The sequence below is a fragment of the Uranotaenia lowii genome, chromosome 3 (genome assembly GCF_029784155.1).
Source record: "Uranotaenia lowii strain MFRU-FL chromosome 3, ASM2978415v1, whole genome shotgun sequence".
NCBI classification, from domain to species: domain Eukaryota; kingdom Metazoa; phylum Arthropoda; class Insecta; order Diptera; family Culicidae; genus Uranotaenia; species Uranotaenia lowii.
The window spans coordinates 352157728-352177582 of NC_073693.1; the positions used below are offsets into that span (position 1 = coordinate 352157728).

Below are 19855 nucleotides of genomic sequence, written 5' to 3' on the forward strand. Positions count from 1 at the left end.
TTCAACACTCTGGATACGGTTGAATGGTGAATGTTCAACATTTTCCCCAAGTGCCGGTGCGAATGGTCAGGAAATTCCAGGTTCCAGATTTTTTCTCTCGACTCGTGTTGGTTCACCTCCATTTTCATTGAATAGAAAAACAAGACTTCGAGTTTTTCAGCATGTAAACATTACACATCAATGAGAAAGTGTGAAAAATTTGGTTGATTGGGCCCTGTTGAATGTGTTGCAATAATTTCATGTTCGCCTTTCACATTAATTTACCTTACAATACCCAGAATCGGGTAGCAAATACAGAAGTACTAGCAGGCAACACCGCAAATAGGACAGGTAGGCCAAAAAAACAGACGTTACAAGTTTTTATATAACAAATATGTAAAAAATATGTATTTTTCTGACGATAAGACTCGTACAGTTTAGTTGTGGAACTATAGAGGAGAATGAGGATACTTGATCCCTGGGGATACTTGATTCCTTAGCTATATCTCGAAACTGGAATGTCTTACAAAGATCAAATGTTCTAGAAAATGTGGCAAAATGAGCAAAATAACAATGCTTGTGGTTTAAAAAATTTTAACAAAATTATTGTTTGAGTAATTGAACTTTGTTTGAAAAATTTCACAAAATGTAACTTGAAAATCTTTTTTCATCAGTTTAAAATGTTACTTACATGGGAAAATCATTAAAAAAATATTTGTTCCAATGTATCAATCGTTCGAGCGTAAAATGAACTTCATAATGCCATATTTTCAAAGCAATGGAAAACTCTCAACTTTTTTCAGAAAAAGTTTTCTAAAATGTTGATTAGGATTAGGGCTTCCTAAATAAAAGATCAAGTCTCCTTCAACAGGGGATCAAGTCTCCCCTAACTTCAGAAAAATCGCAATTTTTTTACTCCCACGAAAATGCTTCTAGTTCATCAATGGGTTCAAGTATCGTTCTAATTTTTGGAGCATAGAAACTTGAAGTTACAAGCTGTCAGAAAATGTCAGAGAGGGCGAGTTGCTAATTATTTTCCAAAAAGATATGGTGAAAATAAGAAAAGGGGATAAAGTATCCCCACTTACCCCTACTCTTAGGGAGCGCTCCGAAATACTGACGAAGACATGGTAAGGTCACGTCGTTAGTATTGATTGAACTGACGATTCCACATTATAAAGGACTGCACCAAAAATCTTTTAATCACTTTCATTACTCATAGCGATATCCGCGGTCAAAGGGCTAAATTTTATCGCCGATGCCTAATGCCAAATAATCATTTAGATTTGACCACCACCAATCTACGGCAGCTGATAACGCGCCGGTACGCTAAGTACGCTACTTATTGAAATCGATAAGACACTGAGCAATCAGTCTTTGGCGGTTCCATCGAATTCAACCGATGGTCTTTGATATCAGTTCCGATCCGAAAGTTCACCGAAAATGAGCAACTCCTTGGAAGTCGAACAGCAGCCTTACGTTGCAGGTGCACCATTGCAAGCTCAATCGATGCTGCAGATTTGTGCGACCATTTTGCAGTTGGTTCTGGATTTTGTGGTGATTTTCGTTAGATCCGTTCCTCTTTTGGTGGAAAGTATCGTGGAAATTTTCGCTGGACCAGAGCCAAAAACGATTGGTGGTCAGACGGCTCTGATTACCGGAGGATCCAATGGAATTGGTAAAGCGATTGCCACCGAATTGGCCAAAGAAGGCTGCAACGTGGTCATTGTTGATCTGGACCAGGTCAATGGAGAGAAAACGGCCGCAGAACTTCGCCGTTACAATGTGAAAACCAACGTTTTCAAGGTGGGTTGCTGTTATCAGCATTTGTGAATGGGTAGATTTATTACCAATTTTGTTTCTCTATCGCTTGAAATGCCGGTTATCGAGTTGGTAAGCTGTTCAAAGGTCACAAAATTAATTACGGCCATTGTTGTTCTTATGGCAGTTTGACGTCGCTGATTACGAACAGGTGCGGGAACTTTTCCGACAGGTGAACCAAACGGTGGGTCCCATCGATATACTCGTTAACAACGCCGCCATTGTACCATTTTTGAGCCAAACCGAGAAAAATGCTTCCGAAATCAAGCGGATGATGGACGTTAATGTACTGTCCGGATTTTGGGTAAGCACATGATCAAATTTGATGTATTAGAGACAGCGCTTTAAAGATTTTAACTCAAATTGAAGACAGTAGAGCAGTTCTTGCCGAACATGATCCGCCGTCGGAAGGGACACATTGTTGCAATCGCCTCAGCATGTTCCTACGCACCGGTAGGTTGGGCTAAGCCGTACGCCACCTCGAAGTACGCCGTGCGAGGTTTCATGGAATCTCTGGACGAAGAGCTGTACCTGATGGGTCAATCTGACCTTATCAAGACGACTACCGTTTTTCCGTTTGTGATCAACACTCGGAAGCATCTGATGGAAAAGATGTCCCGAACGCCGTAAGTTTATTTGCTACCCGAAAAAATAATTCAAGTCAATTGATTTTGTTTTTCCCCTAGTGGACTTTCAGCGTTCCCCAAGTTCAGTCCTGAACTGGTGGCCAAAACTGTCGTCGATGCGATCAAAACGAATAAACGGAAGGTTGTGGTGCCCAACATCTTCAAAGCGTGGATGCTCAATTTCTATGAGTAAGTAGAGGACCACAAATGGTATTTAGGGATTTTTGTGGTTCATTGTGAAAATTTTGTTAATGAAAAGAAGAAAAAAGTATAGTGATTATAGCTTAGCTTAGCTAAGCTTAGCTTAGGGCTTTTCGCGAATGTTCTGGCACTTGGAAGAGAAAATAGTAGTTGAACGATTAATTTTTTAAATTCAAATTAAAATCTAGTCTCAGACTTCCTTAACCGATGGAGCCGATGCGCCAATTGTCCTGGTGCATTAGATTGAATCGATTTGGGGTCGTTTAGAATTTTTTAAACCCTGGGCCCTGTAGAATTTTTCAGTAACGTTTTGTTCTCGATCAACCCTCAAATTAACTTTGGTGGACTGTAAAAACACTTATTACTTGGAGGGGATCGATTACACTACACTTCGATAGCACTTATTCCCTTTTTCAACCGTGGGGGAAGGTTTTAGTTTGCCCGGACTTGGGGTTTCGGATCGGTTAAAAACGCGTCGACACTGCTGTTGGTTGGTAGGTAAACTGATTGTATTCAATTATGTTTTTTTTGTTTACGTCTCTCCCAAACACAGCATAAAGAGAGACGGTGAATTGGTGAGCGGTGAGTTCGTGAGTGACTCCGCTCATGATTTGACATTTCACTAGGGGTGCGCAAAAAATTAAACTTATTATCATTATCAAACATTCCGGCCCCCTTGAAACCAACCGGATTTCAAACAATAATTGAAATACAACACTTAAACATTTTACAAACTAATACTACTCTACGTTATACAATACAAATTAAACAAAAACTATCATCATAACAGGGTGATGAGCCTATTTCATCTTTTTTCTTCAAACTAAGACCTTTTTTTAACACAGAATTATTCTTCGGCAATTCCTGGATCCGACGAATGCAACCAAAGGCTGGGGTCCATTTCCAATTGTGCGATGAGGAACCAGTCCGTCTTCTTTTATAGATTTCTGGCCAGAAAATCTACAACCGTCATCAGGTGTCCAAACGAGCTTGAGTGATCAGTTCAAAACTCTGAGGTAGATCACGGACCACTGATGTTCAACGGATTGGAGCTCAATATAGATCAATTTATCTAAACAAAACCATTTCATTCGTCGTCCGCCGTAGCCGTTGAACAAGAATCAAACTAAACAAACCGTTACCCAAAACATAGACAAACAAACCAAACATTAAGCGAAACATTTTAAACTTAGCCATTTCCAAACTGGCATAAACTGACAAGGCGCTTTCCACTCAAACAATCACTCCATTCAAATTTGGCTATTTAATCTGCCTTGTCCGACGTATCTTCGTTGTCTCTAATGGGCAACACGCAAACTTTAGAGATTCCTCTGTTGAAGGTACCATCCTTCGTACGTACGGTTACTACACGAACATTACCGTCGTTGCCCAGGAAAACTTCAACAACTCTACCCAGAGGCCATCTCAATGGGGGGATATTATCTTCCTTCAGAAGAACCATCATACCAACAGTGATGTTCCGTCGCTGCACTATCCAACGAGTGCGATTCTGTAGATTGGTTAGGTACTGAACTCTCCAACTTTTCCAAAACTGTTGACACAACTGTTGTGACCTTTGCCACATCGTTAATCTGCCTACAGGAACCATACAAACTTCACGCTCTGGTAGGGCAGTTAACGGACGATGAACCAAAAAGTGTCCAGGTGTAAGAACCGTAAAATCGTTGGGATCACTACTTTGAGGTGTTAGAGGTCTTGAGTTCAGTACCGCCTCGTCAACATTCAATGTTCGCAAACCAAACGTTTTCTTCAGGTGGGCTTTAAACGATTTCACCTGAGCTTCCCATAAACCTCCGAAGTTAGGTGATCTTGGAGGTATAAACTTAAACTCCACTCCATTATCTGATGCGTCCTTGATCACTGCGTTTTGAAAATCCTTCGAGCACATCAAATGTTGTATTTCTCTCAACTCATTTTTTGCTCCAACAAACGTAGTCGCATTATCGCACATGATCAAGTCTGGTTTCCAGCGACGACCAACGAATCTTCGCAAAGCGGCAATAAACGCCTGAGTCGTTAGGTCCATAACCAACTCTAAGTGGACAGCCTTTACCGCCAAACACACGAAAATCGCTACATAGCACTTAACAGGAGCTGCTCTTCGATTAGGGTAACTAATTTGAAACGGACCACAATAATCCACCCCTACTCGTTTAAAAACTGCTGCCTGTGTGACTCGAACTGACGGTAAATCTGACATAAGCTGTTCAGAAACTCTTGGCTTGTTCCGAAAACATGGTATACATTCATGAATCACCTTCCTGGCTAAGGAGTTCACATTTGTCAGCCAAAACCTTTGTCTTACTGACGAAATAAGCAACTGTTGTCCTGCATGAAACTGACGCAAATGATAATCACGCACTATCGACAGCGCAACCGGATGACGATGGTCAAGAATCCAAGGATGTTTCTGTAGTTCTGACAGGCAGGCATTTGCCAACCGGCCCCCAACTCGGATTGCACCATCTTGCAAAAACGGACTAAGTTTAGCAATCCTCGACGATTTATGAACTTGGCCATTCTTGTTCAACTCCTTGAACTCCGACTCAAACGAATCTCGCTGCGATAGGCGTACCAAAACCAAACAAGCATTTGTCAACTCTTCAGACGTCAGGGGTCCGACTTTTCGAAATTCACGATTCTTTTTTTGACAATTGAATCGACAGCGCTGAAACCATGCTACGATACGTGTCAAACCAGTAAACGATTCTTTCAGGTCAAAAATTTCATTGGGAGCCATAACTTGCGAAACTAGTGATGTTGTTGGCCGTTCTTCTACAACAGACGGATCGAATGCAACGTCTTTTTCAACAGTTGGAAGAGGCCAATTCTGTTGAGCGAGCGACAACCAATGTGGACCATTAAACCAAAGTTTCTCGTAACACAGCTGAGCTGGTGACATTCCACGGGAAATTACGTCTGCAGGGTTCTCTATTCCAGCTACATGGTTCCAAACACCATTTCGAGTTATGTGCTGAATCTCCGAAACTCGATTCGCCACAAACATTTGCCAACGAGACGGATGCGAAGCCAACCAATGCTTCACAATCATCGAATCCGTCCAGAAGAATGCTTCCGAAATGTCCGGGTAAACTTTAGAGAACTTCTCGTACAGATGAGAAACTTGCAATGCTGAAGACAGCTCCAAACGAGGAATCGATGTTTTGCGTTTCTGACGCTTGAGATTCTCCAAAGGAGCTACGCGCGATTTGGCGGTTATCAATCTGACAAAAATCTGGCCATCTGCTGTTACGCATCGCAAATACAAACAAGCTCCATAAGCTGCCTCAGATGCATCGCAAAATCCGTGCACTTGTACGGAAACACAATCTTTGGCAAACCCAATCCAACGCGGAACTGTCAAAGATTCTAACGCCATCAAACTTTGCTTATACTCTTTCCAAATTTCTTGAAACTCGTTGCTCAGCGGTTCATCCCAGTCAACCTTCAAACGCCACAACTGTTGGATGATCAATTTAGCTTGTACCACAACAGGGCCCACGAGTCCAAGCGGATCAAACAAACAGGCAACGTCCGAATGTATCGATCTTTTAGTGATCACAGAGCCTGACGACCTCCATTGAGGAAAACTAAATAAAAACTTGTCAGACTCCGTGTCCCATTTCAAACCAAGTGTTTTGACGGTAGAGTCCGACTTATCGAACTCGAAAACCGATCGTTTGTCTTTTGATTCGTCCGGAATGCTTGCCAAAACCTCTTCTGAGTTCGAATTAAACTTTCTCAGCTTAAACCCAGCTGAACTAGTCAGAGTCGTTGTTTCTTTGATCAAAAGTTTCACCTCTTGTACACTGTCAGCCCCAGTTAAACAATCATCAACATAAAAATCCTCTTTGATGACTCTCGAACCAACCGAGAAACTGTCCAAACCGTCTTCTCCAAGTTGTTTCAAACATCTAGTCGCCAAATATGGAGCACTTGCAGTTCCGTAGGTTACAGTAGTCAACTCAAAAGTTTTAAGAGGATCTGCAGGTTCATCTCGCCACAAAATCCGCTGAAGTTTTTGATCCGGTTGTTGAACTTCCACCATCCTGTACATCTTCTCGATGTCCGCACAAACAGCATATCTATGCAAACGGAAGCGCAAGATGATTGACAACAAATCATTCTGCACAGTGGGACCCACCATCAACGCGTCGTTCAACGAAACGCCGCTAGAGGTGCGATACGAGGCATCAAACACTACTCGTAGTTTTGTTGTTGTACTTTCCGGTTTCAAAACTGCATGGTGTGGGAGATAATAAACTGGATTTGACTCTGAAACATTTTGACAATTATTTTCAAAAAAACTATCTGTAGAAAACGATTCCAAACATTCTTTCATATGACCCATGGTCAAATATTCATGAATAAACTCTTGATACATTCTTTTCAATTCAGCATTAGCCGAAAGTCGCTTTTCGAGAGCAAAAAATCGTCTAACAGCAACACTTCTCGACTCTCCAAGCCTTTGTAAAACCTTGTGTTTTTTCGGAAGGGTTACCACAAATCTACCCTCTGAATTCCGAACTGTTGTTTGCTTGAACGTCGATTCGCATGCTGACTCTTCAAGCGACATAGTGCTGTTCATGTGGCATGATTCAAGTTCCCAGAATCTTGAAATCATTTCTTCCAAATTAACGGTCGAGCTAACAAAACAATCTGTTCGCTCCAAAAACGTTGACCTTTCAAACAAACTTGCTGGAGTTTTTCCAGAAACAACCCAGCTAAACACGGTTTCCTGAAGCGTAGGACCATCTTCCGAAAGCTTCATTTTTCCAGATCGTAGCAGATCAAAAAAGTATTCTGCTCCAATAATCATGTCGATGTGACCTGGACTCCAAAACTCAGGATCAGCCAAAACCATATTTGACGGGATCCTGCAACGCTGCAGTGACACTTGTTTCACAGGCAGCGCACTGGTGATTTTTGGCAAAACGTGAAATTTCATATCTTCACAAAACGAAGAAATTTCGGGTAAACGTGGAATAATTCTTGCTTCAACAGACCTTTTTGAAGTAACAGACGCGTTTCCAATTCCCTGAACTTTCAAAACGTCAGGAATCGCTCTGAATTTCAGCTTTCTCACAAAATCTTTGGTTTTATAACAAAATTCTGAGCAAGAATCTAGCAACGTACGTGCAAACATGTGATTTCCAAAACTATCTTCTACTCGTATTACGGCAGTAGACATCAAAACATTCATTGAAAGCGATTCAGTACTGTTAGGTGCATGTATTGCATTAAACGTGTGAGAGTTTTCTGTTGTTGATTGTGGTTGAGAGTGTTGAGTATGTGTCTGCATAATTGGGTAGGAGTTGATTACATTTTGTTGTGCAAACGAGTTCGAAATTGAACCTTGACCTTGTTGATTTGATCTAACAAACATCTGATTTTGATTTTGCCCCGAAGGAACTAAACGATTGCTTTGACTAGGTTGATTATTGACTGTCGACTGGTTTTGTGAAACGGAGCCTTGACTAAACAAATTGTTGTGCAACATGGAATGATGATTTTTGTTGCACTCTCTGCAGGAACCTTTAGTACACTGATCTGCAAAATGTCTAGATCCAAAACAGTTGATGCAGAGCCGCTTCATTTTCACCACCTTAAACCGCTGAGGGATCGACATCATCTTCAATTTATTACACGCTGTTGCTGGGTGATACGATTTTCCACAAAACACACAATTATTTTGATACCTCGAAGTTGTATGCACAGTAGTGCGCTGACGACGAGCTTCGTTGTCTTCCGACCTGTTAGGCGCAATTGATTGCAACACCAATGCCTGATCTCGCAAAAAGTCCATGACAACCTTGTACGATGGAACTTCCTTCGAGTTATGGTGGCTCTCCCATTGTCGAAGGGTGACGGAATCTAAACGCGAACAAACCATGTACGCTAAAATCGTCGACCACCTATCCGTATCCTCACCAATTTTTCCCAGCATCTGAACGTTCTTGTCAAAATCACTGATAAGATGATTCAACGATTCACCATTTTCTCTCCTCAATGGTTCGATGGCAAACAGGGCATCCAGATATGCCTTAACGATTAACTTCTTATTTTCGTATCGTTTTTCCAAAATGTCGCAAGCTACGTGGTAATTGTCTGATGATATTTGGATCGAGCTGATTTCTTGCAAAGCTTCTCCACTTAAAGCTGAGCGTAGATACGTAAATCCACATCAGAAAGCTGTTCGTTATTGTGGATTAAACTGGTAAACATGTCCCGAAATGGAATCCAATCTCGCAATTTTCCACTAAAGATTGGTAGCTTGATATCCGGAAGCTTCACACGAGACATTGTTTCAGACCTTTCTGCAGAGCTAGACGAGCACAATGATTCCGATTTTTTGGGACGCAACGCTATGAGGGAAGCCTTGACACTACAATATTGCGCCTCAACCTCCAGCGTTTCCTCATCAAACTTCGCTTCCCGTTCGGCCGCAAGCATCTTTAAACGCCGCTTCTTGTCTGCTTCGGGTTCCTTGACATCAGCTTTAGAGTCTTCCAGATCTGCGTCATCCAACAAAACTTCCAATTTTTGTCTGACCACGTAATACTTTTTCATGGCAGACTCCAGAAGACCCAAACGAACATCAATTTGGTTCTCGTGTTGATCAGCATTGTAGTCTCGAACGAACTTAGAAACTCCTTTGATGGATGCTTTCAGTTGACGCTCTTGTTTTTTCAGCAAACCCAAATCCTCCATTTTCGAACAAAACAAACCAAAAAACGCTGATCTTAAACCAAAAACTTCGTATCAGTATCACTCAAACTTAAAATCAGCTCACTAGAAACTTTCCAAAAATATCAGACACGTAACTGCAACTCACACTTCAAACTTTGTTTCAAACCGACACAACTTGATAATCAGACCAAACAGCTCAATGTTTCACAACGCGATTAAAATACGACCGAAACCCAGTCAATTGACAGAAACTATCCAAAATAATCAAAAAAAGCAAACACTGATTAGAAATCAGTAAACTGAACGATAATCGGTACACAAACCCGAATTCCAACTAATTTAATAATCAGTAAACCATGTAAATCAAATCCTAACTGATTTTCAAAAATCAGTTTACAAAATAAAATCAATTAAGGTCAGGCACAATAATGGCTCAACTACCCTAATAAACTCAAACTTTATTATTTCGTTCAACCACAATCTTATTTATTATGGTGGTAAATAACCACAAACATGCACTGTACTTATCTGTTTTCCAATCCAGATGCCTTTCCGAACGATGATGACCAAAACTCCGACCAAAACCGTGAAATTATTCCAATTTCAAACTTTTATTCCGTATCCAAACGGCAAAGTCACGTTGAGATCCACTGGACAGCGATCGTTGTACAAACCAAAACACAATGGCACTGTTGCTTCTTCTCAGCAACTCCAAGCGACCACTTTCAATAGGAACCTTTGTTCCACCACACAGCGTCCAAAATGCCGTACTACACAGCGTCCAAAATGCCGACGCAAATCCAAAACCCAATCACTAACCACCAGCACAAAATGTCCGAACAGTCCAATAGAGAAAAACCACTAATTCGATTCGGTTCGAATGGACCAAATGTTCTCAATCAACCCTCAAATTAACTTTGGTGGACTGTAAAAACACTTATTACTTGGAGGGGATCGATTACACTACACTTCGATAGCACTTATTCCCTTTTTCGACCGTGGGGGAAGGTTTTAGTTTGCCCGGACTTGGGGTTTCGGATCGGTTAAAAACGCGTCGACACTGCTGTTGGTTGGTAGGTAAACTGATTGTATTCAATTATGTTTTTTTTGTTTACGTCTCTCCCAAACACAGCATAAAGAGAGACGGTGAATTGGTGAGCGGTAAGTTCGTGAGTGACTCCGCTCATGATTTGACATTTCACTAGGAGTGCGCAAAAAATTAAACTTATTATCATTAGTTTATTTGGACTTGAGATTTTAATGGGAAAATTTAATTTTTTGTACTGGAAATTCGTCATCATTTTTGTGTCCTCTGTGGAACCGAGCCTGATAATGGTTTTTGTGTCAATTTAGTGCCAGGGCTTTCAATTGATTTTTTTTTACCCTGTTTAAAAGTTTTCAATTCTCCCATACAAATCTCATTGTCCAAATTTCCTCATGAACCTGAAGGTTAATTAAAAATTCTGCAAAAACCATGGATGAGTTTTTAACCAAGTCATAGCTTTTTAGACCCCAGGGTTTTAAAAATTCCAAAATGACCCCAAATCGACTCAGTCTACTGAGGCATAGGCAGTGTGGACGATCCGGAGCCAAGGTCTACACCAGGTCCCCAGAGGTTAAGCTTTATTGAAACATTTTGCAAAATGCTACATTTTACCTTTTAAGTTCATCTTTTCATACTTTTTCATTTGATGTTGTTGATAACTTTGCAACTAGAAAGGAATATCAAGAACCTCTGTATGGTTTGGAAAAAACGAAAGTCGAGGTCCGACCAACAGGAATATGCAACTTGCGCATGATTGGGATGCGCATGGAGTCGCAGAGTAGAGATTTTTTGAGGAATAGTGTGATATTGCCTTGTGTCTCCACTGGTTTCAGATTTTATCCCGAGCATCAAAATGAAAACCACGAGAATCGGAAAGGGGCGGCACGGTATCCATACGGGAAAAATATGTCTAATAGTATTTGTGGCTTTTTTCGGTCTAGGGATTCAATCAAACAACTTAGCTATTGAAATGCCTGACGTTTCGATCATAGTGGTCTTGGTCATGGAAATTATCTGTCCGTTGTTATTGTCAATTTCGTTGCTGTTCAACGTTTAGGAATCCAGTGTTCACTGCTCTTGGTTGAATGTTGAAAAAAAAAATTTTATCCAATACTCCATGGTCACGATTCTACTTTGATTGATTCTTTGAAAAGCAGGTTGAAGTAGAAGTGCGACCATAGAATATCGGTTGAAAAATTATTATTTTTCATTACATTATTGCTTGTTCCAATGATAGTATATTTTTTAGGTATAATTCTCCCTTGACAGTAAATCAATTTTGAATTAAACATAGTCACTGAAGAACGCCGGTGTTCTTTTAACGCGGATGCTTGCTGCGGATGAAATGCTTGGTTGCAATTCAACATCTTTAGCCGTAGTTTTTTTTTGCTCGGGGAAGATTGCACAATAAAATCCCGTCATGGTTTCACTTTTTTGTGTGTGATACGTGTCGTTTGCAATTTTTTTCGTTCTTAGGATGCTGCTGCCATATCGATCTTTCATGACGGTGTGCCTGATTGGTAAGAAATGAGAATCCCCATCCTTTTATCTGCGATAGATACAGCCATAGATTTCCTTATGACCTTCATGAGGATCTCTACCAAAACATTTTGTTGCTGGAAAAGTGGAGAAGATAAAACCAAAGTGATGTCACGTTGTTTGCTCTTTTCTGTAAATCCTTTGCGCCAAATGGGGGTCCGTTATCGGTTTTGATTGTCTTTGGGAATCCCGACCTGGCCACCAAACGCGCTGCCGAAGTCTTTATTCATCTGGATTTGGAGAAACTATCCAGCCAAAAATATCACTAAACGCAAATTAACGGAGCAACAACACTGGCACTCTGCAGTGAAGAAATGTTTAATGTAGGAATGGTATATTTTATCTTTCCGAACCAAACATGAAATCCTCCCAGTAGACCATTCTACCTTTTACAATCAAGGTTGTGAGGAATTACGGGAAATTTATGTCTATATCTTTAAAAATAACCCTAAATAATTTCGGATCAAAATATTCACCATCATGCATTGCGGCTTTACCACAGTTCAGTCTGTCAAAATTTCAAGGTAGCAGGAATGGTTGAAAGAATGCTGAAAAAATGATACGTAATCGCCTTTCCCATTTCTCCCATTAGCTGCACTAAAGTTTTTAACTCGCTGAAATAGCAGATCAGTTTGCCTTTATTCAGCGAGCCAGCTGAAACAGCAACCACGCTTTACCTCAGCTTTTGTTCAGCGAGTTGGCATTTTTAATCAGAGAAAATGTTTGTTGGGCTGCCTCATGAAGTCCTTTTAAGGTATAAAAAAAAACCATTTCCTGCTGAAATATTTCTGGTGCACAGTTCACACCAAACATGACTCTGGTGAACCTGTACATGCCATCGTCAGTCAGAAACGTGGTTAGTTCTCAAGACTCATCGCATAACGCAAAATGATAAAAGACGTTTCGCAGGTGAAGCTTCGTAAAGCATCTTGCTCCATGCAGCTTGATTCTTTTTTCCTCGAGCAATGGCAATCGGAAAAATTGGCGAATGATCGCTCGGTTTCGGGCACGCATATTCACCACGAGCTTAAAATTGTAAAACTGGCTGTTATCCAATCGGTTGAAAGTGCTGTGAACCCTGTGAATTTAATAAGCTCTGTGCAGACCGGTCCGGAGCTCCTAAGCTTGGTGTAGTACCGGTGGGCCACCAGATCACAAGCTGCCGGAGGAATCACACACTGCTTGACTGGCCCGCTGCTCGTCGACCGACGGACTCGCTGACTGACGTACACGCTCGTGGCGGAAGACCAAGTGCGTGTTTAATCCATTCACACAAGCTCTAAAACTCGAACAGCAGGGTCCAGTGGAAGTTCAGGAACAATTTAGGGAACGAAGGTTTTGGGCAGTAACAAAGTGGTGGATTATTACCTGTAATTCTTAATTCAAGGCTCTCAATGTGGTGTTTGTATCATTCAAAGGAAATTTGTTCGATGAATGGTATTCACAGAACTGGAAAGGAGATCAGGATTGTCTAACGAAATGTTTCCCCGTGTTGTCCGCCGGGTGGCTTGGTGAATTTCCTCGCCAAGGAGAAACTTTTAACCCCCCACGAACACCTCTGCAACATTATTTAATTAATCTACAGCAAGATCACTGCGACCTCCTTCGAATGAGTTTTTCCCCACATGGAAAAGCGGACCCCGCTCTACATGAATAAACGGGCATGCCTCTTATCCATGTGGGGAGGGATTTGATCTATTCTGTTCTGCGCTTCAATTTCGCGCTCTTTCCCTGTAAGAATCATCAAGTGTTACCGAAGCGCGAAACCCCACAAAACAACCAACACAGGATACTAAATCAATGGCAACTATTTAGGCCAAGTAGACGAAATCCCGAAAGCTTGGCTAATTGTCCAAGAGGCTGAACAGATTGTGGACCGAATAAAGTTTAGGTGGGATAGCCCAATGTGATATTTATCAGTAACTAGCTGACCCGGTGTGCTTTGCTACACCTTGCAAAATTATTTTTTTAATTATCTAAATTTTTAAGTTTTTTTTGTAGGTATCGTTTTAAAACAAATTTCCCTTCAACTCCCTTTCCTTTTCTCACTTTCACAACTTGAAGATGGCAAGCGTTTCTTATAATTATACTCATTTTTTCGTTCCCCAAAACTCTTATATCAAATTTGATTCCATTGGATGATAAGTTCTTAAGCGATACATTAGAATAATATGGAACTCCCATCCGTCCCTCTTCTTTCTGCAATGCGGATGGTTTCATAACAATCTTAAAAACATCTTGTACCCAAACACCTTTCCATGCCATATTTGATTCCATTTGCTTGACTAATTCTCAAGTTATGCCAACAAAATTGTACTAGGGCCCCTCCCACCATCGTTCTCATTGGAAGGAGGATGGTGCTTCAAATGAAAATAGAACCATTTCTCGTGCCTTAATCTTTTTCTACGTGAAATTTGATTCCATTTCTTAGATAAGTTCTCGAGTTATGCAAAGAATTGTATCATTGCTTCCTTTATCCCCAATGGAAGAATGGAGGGGTTTCAAATAATCATATTACTATGTATTTCTCGTATCATATGCTCTCCCATATCAAATTTGGTTCCATTTGCTTGATTAGTTTTCAAGTTTTGCCAGAAAAAGTAAAGGAGTCCCTTTTCCTTTCCCATCTCGCCACTGGAAGGAGTGGTACCACTGATCACACTGACATGACACTTAGAACAAAAATCCGATAATTTTTGTATAAACCGGTATTGCGCCGGTATTTCGAATCTTAGACAAAAAATCTTAGGCAGCAAATTTGGTTCCATTTGCTTGATTATTATTCCAGTAATGCTGAAAACTGTAAAGGAGCCCCCTCCCCACTTTCTATCTTCTCAATAGACGGAGGGAGAGGAATCAAATATTCAGAGAACTATTTATCGTACCCAAATACCCTTCCAAGCCAAATATTGTTTCATTTGCTCGAATAGTTTTCAAGTAATGTAATAAAAAAGGGGTTAAAAGCCCCTCTCCTCCTTCTTTGGTTACATTTGCTTGATTAGTTCTCCAGTAATGAAAAAAATTGTAAGATAGGCTCCCTCCCTCCTCCCTGTCTCCCCACTGGAAGAAGGAAGGGGTCCCAAACCATCATAGAAACATTACTCGTACCGAAATACACTCCAATGCCAAATTTGGTTCCATTTGCATGATCAGTTCTCGAGTTATGAAGGCTTATTACTTTTATTTATATGGCCCCCTCCCCCCTTCCAGGAAAAGGGAGGGGTCCCAAACTATTATAGGAACCTTCCCCGGCCTCCAATACACTCATCTGCCAAGTTTCATGCAAATCGATTCAGTAGTTTTCGAGTCTATAGGGAACAGACAGACAGAAATTCATTTTTTTATATATAGGTTTGACCGAAGGTTGTTTGACTAAATGGACGATAGGCCGAATGGAAGCGAATCCGAGATAACTTTTTTCCGAAATATCGGTAAGGCGAACGAATGTTCGGCCGAATGGCCGTGAAACGTTGCCTCCATTCGGGCTTTCCAGTCTGCTGCTCATTTAGCCTTAAATCCATTTGGCCTTACATACATTCATCTATTCAGCCTATCGCTGAAAAATTTCAGTCAATTTCGTTTGACCCGACCAACGTTTAGTAGTTCAATGTTATTGAAAGAATATCAAAGTCATCTACGAGCAGGCTTCGGATTCATTTGAGAGCATACACCCACGGAGCTAAAATCTGCTCCCACTCTTTGAGCGGCAAGAAGGAATGAGAAGGAGTGACCGTTTGCCTCGAAGACGCAATGCTCCAAGGGAGCTCTTTTTGCCTCTCGCTCTGCTCTGAAAAGAGAAATGAGCGCTCTGCGGGAGTAGCTCCCTAGGAGAACGCCTTTGAGGCATACGTTATGTACTGGGAACCTGACTGGCTCGTTTGTTTTGGTTCGCGCCGGTGGTGTCATTTGGAAATGATTTAATATGAATAGCAAGAGCTAGAACGTGTTCTCGCTGATTAGTTTGTTAAGTAGAGTGGCCCAAATATGCAAATTGTTATGTGAAGTTTATATGCAAAATTTAAGTCCGATAGCACAAGAAGGGATCGCTGTCTGACACTGATAATTTGCAGCTCTGATTAACGGGAATCTTTTGATTGCTTTGATTCAGCCACATTTTCACTTTTCCACTTCAGCTATGGTACCTACTCCAGTTCCTTGCAACACATTTTCAATAACATTCGCAAAAATCGGGCAAATTCAGGCATATTTTAAAAAATCAGGCATAAAAAATTCAGGCATATTTTAGAAAATCAGGGAAGTCCGGACTTCCGACTTCCAAAAGACTTCCGAGAATGAAAAGTGAAGTACTAGATTGTCGGAAGTCTGTGTTTTGTTGTCAAATCACCAGCGACGTTTCTAAAATTTTTATTAAAATTCACAATATTCAGCTGTATTACACCTCAGAAGCAATCGACTCAATTAGACTGTGGAAACTTCAACAGATGAACTTAATTCTATGAAGGTATTTCATCTACGAATCACCCCAGCAATTGGAGTGCTGGAAAACTGATTGTAATCCTAGTCATGGTCACATTTTTTGTTCCAATCACTGACAGACTGAGTCGTTCGTTCGACAGCCAGAGACACTAACTTTCAAATTATGTGACTTTTGGTTGCTCGGGTTAGCTTCATCGTTTCCAGCTGCAGGTAAAGTTTTACTGCTGCGAAAAAATGAAAGCCTGAGGCTTCTGGATCACATGTTGCATTCGTCTATACTCTTTGCTACAGCATGACAGTTCACCTTAAATTGCTCTCACTCCTGACAATTTTTACCTTTATTATAGCGCCAGCTCTAAATTTTACTTCGGAAGTCCGGACTTCCGATCCCGAACTTACTTCCGAACTTTGACAGTTGTGTTTAAAAAATCACAGTGTATTATATGCAACGTTGCCACACATAAATTTGTATCCACCAGAGTATCTCTACATACTTTAAGCGGGCCACAGACTACACAACATTGGTACAAATGCGATGAAATTTTGTCGCTGTGAACACGATTTGCATCGTGTATGGCAATGCTTGTATGATCGCCCAAACGGTTTGAGTAAAATCGGTCGGGATCGAAATATTTTGTTCGAACCACCCTCTGCCGGGGTGGAAATGTTTTTTTTGTTGTTGTTGCTGTTACTGTTTTCGCCAGCAATCGTTTGTGTTCGCGTGGAATATACTCTTCTGGGCAAGAATGAGATACACAAACGATTCAAATGAATTTGTGGCAACGTTGATTTTATATGAATTTGGCGCACGCTTAAATAAAACGACTCAATATGTTTTGGTCGGAAGTCAGCCATGATGCCAGTTCACCAAAGACGTTTATAAATTTTTTATCTAAACGCACAATAATAAGTTTGCTTTACGATGGCCCCAGTTTTGTTCGATCAAGCAAAGCCCTGCACGCTGGTTTTTTAATAACCATTTATGGATGAAAATTATCCATATTGGACATTTTTTTCGCGATATGCCATTTTATGATTTCTCTTTGAGAACCTATATAATAAATTTTCTCTAAAAAGTTCAAATATAGTTATTTTTTAAATATAAAAAAAAATGAAAATAAAATAAAAATAAATATTTTGGTTCTAATCTTGCTTGTTTCCGTAGAAATCGTTTCAAGTGGTTACAATTTTTTTCGTCGGTTTGGTTGGAACACATTTCTGAGGATTTACTGGGATCCAACTATTTCGAGCTCTATATAGCCACGTGATGTTGTTCAGATTAAATTCTGAATTTAAAATATTATTGAAGAACTACCTTTCTGGACCAGAAGATGTTCGTGGCACCATTTTCACTCCTAAGCGGCGGTATAAGCGAAAAAAATGTTGAATTTATTTTCAACTTTCAAAATGCACCCGACTGCGACACCAAACACTTTCAATACGGCGGGTACAAGTCGTCATTTTTTTAATCATTTTGAGGTTTTATTAAAAATTTCCCACATGAGCAGATTTTTTAACAAAAGTTAAAAAGTGCTTATTTTTCATTCATAAATGGTCATTTTAAAACGAGCGTGTGGAGTGCTAGATGGAATCGTCCTTTGGCGTAAGTTTAGCTCGTTTGCTATCTAATCAGAAGATAAAAATTAATTTATTGAACGCCGTTCTCCTTGCGTGTAGGTCATTCTGCAAAAAACAAACTAGAAACATTTTTCAATAGGATTTTCCGTTTCTTTGCTTAAATTAGTCAATTATTGCTACGTTGAAGTTAAGCACTTTTTGTTAATCAATTTGTCGCAAAAGGTGGTTATTGATTGGGACATGTCTAGCAAATCCGAATATATCCACTTTATGATCCTACAAATTATTTCGATAAATATTTTTCGCAAAAAAAGATTTTTAACATTAATAATCAGAGGACGCATTGGAAATCATCATTCCAAAGAACTAATCATGTTTGTTTGTTATTTTTTCAGGCATATTCCGATCAAAATTCGCCGAATGATGGACCTCACAATCATGAAGGGAAAACCACCAGTCTTGGATTGACAATAATTTTTAGTAAATTGTTGAATAAAAAATATAAAAAAAAAATATTTTCATAAAAGCTATAAATCATATCCAGACGTTTATCTTTTATCTTCAGGAACTGTGATCGATCACCATGAATTAACTCGACTCAAAACCTCCACTTACATCGGTTATTTTTGTTTTCCTTTTTATTACCTTTCTTGTGTTATACTCCAAATACATAATAGTTCCTATGCTCTTTTTTTTGCCGGCAAACAGTTCTTACGTCTTGTTTTGTTGATGTTTTAGTTTGTTGGTTTTCTCTAGTTATTGATGTTGTTCTATTTTCATCCATTCCTTCCTTTGTTTTACCTATTCCTAAGATTTTTTGTTTTCCTATTTTATCGCCCGCGTTAATAACTTATCGATTCTTTTGTTTTTTTTATTTCATTACATTATTATGTATTATTTTCATTAAATATATATTCGCTTGAATTAGTTCTGTATGGGGTGTTTTTTGTTGTTGTATAATCATAATATGTATTCATTTACGTTCTCTTTAGTGTTTTTCTTTGCCTTGTCCTAACATTACTAAACTATTGAATTCAGTTATACTTTAACCAGTTGTTTTCAAGTCGTGTTATCTCACATCGATAGAGTTGTTTGTTTTTTTTTTTTCATAATAAGTTTTTAATAATTATTCAACTTGGCTTTATTAGTTTTTCTTAGTTCTTTTGTTGTGGTTTTTTTTATTGAGTGTTTAACCGCCATACTACATATCTTTAAATCAGACCAACAATTTGTTTACAATAACATCGTTTCGACACTTAGTTTCTGGTTTGCGTTTTTTCCATGTTTTAGTTTTCAAATTAGTCTAAATTTTCCTTTTTTCATCGTTCCACTAGGCTAGAGTATGTTTGCATTCAAATGTTCACCGTATTTCATCACATTTAGTATAGTTTTGTTTACTCATATTACACTGACATCTGATAGATTGACTGGGAGCAGCGTTGGTGGAATTTAACGTTTGACTCCACCAAACAACATCGATATCAATTTAACCGCTTTTCGGTAAAGAGAAATCATCTGTTTCCGAATTTAAATCGAATGATTTTTTTTAGGAAAAATAACAACATACTCCCTGAAAGAATAGTAATAGATTTTGTTTCATTGTTGACAGGTTTTCTTTTATCTCAATTGGTCCATTTGAATGTTTTTGTTATTCGAAACGTTTGGAATTTTCCAACTATTGTGGCACATTTAGCAATGATTAGACAATAATTTGACTGTAAATCGGTTTTTTTCCGGCTGATTCAAATTTGAATGAACTTTTTGTTTCAGTGTTCTGAAAAAAGTTCAATCCATCTCTAAGTGAGAGTGATTCGATCGATTAGTCTTTTCTATAAAACAACTATTTCATAGTTTCAACACGAATTAGCTCCAGTAGTAGTTTTTTTTTCTGTCAAATATTTAATCTAGAGAGATTTTT

General features: G+C 39.6%; 1 protein-coding gene across 1 annotated transcript; it reads left to right on the forward strand.

The window, feature by feature from the left end:
• Nucleotides 1-1417: 1417 nt before the first annotated feature.
• LOC129758370 (17-beta-hydroxysteroid dehydrogenase 13-like) lies at nucleotides 1418-18434 on the forward strand. Its single transcript, XM_055755870.1, has 5 exons — nucleotides 1418-1785; nucleotides 1928-2104; nucleotides 2170-2426; nucleotides 2487-2615; nucleotides 18333-18434. Exons 1-5 carry the CDS (start codon nucleotides 1423-1425, stop codon nucleotides 18403-18405), a joined length of 999 nt encoding a protein of 332 aa, XP_055611845.1. The 5' UTR covers nucleotides 1418-1422; the 3' UTR covers nucleotides 18406-18434.
• The last annotated feature ends 1421 nt before the right edge of the window (nucleotides 18435-19855 follow it).

What these genes read in the sequence shown, in the direction of transcription:
- LOC129758370 (XM_055755870.1), top strand. Translation starts at nt 1,423, where the DNA reads ATGAGCAACTCCTTGGAAGTCGAACAGCAGCCTTACGTTGCAGGTGCA. An exon ending in TGAAAACCAACGTTTTCAAG is followed by an intron (nt 1,786 to 1,927) that starts GTGGGTTGCTGT and finishes TTCTTATGGCAG; the next exon opens with TTTGACGTCGCTGATTACGA. An exon ending in GAAAAGATGTCCCGAACGCC is followed by an intron (nt 2,427 to 2,486) that starts GTAAGTTTATTT and finishes TTTTTCCCCTAG; the next exon opens with TGGACTTTCAGCGTTCCCCA.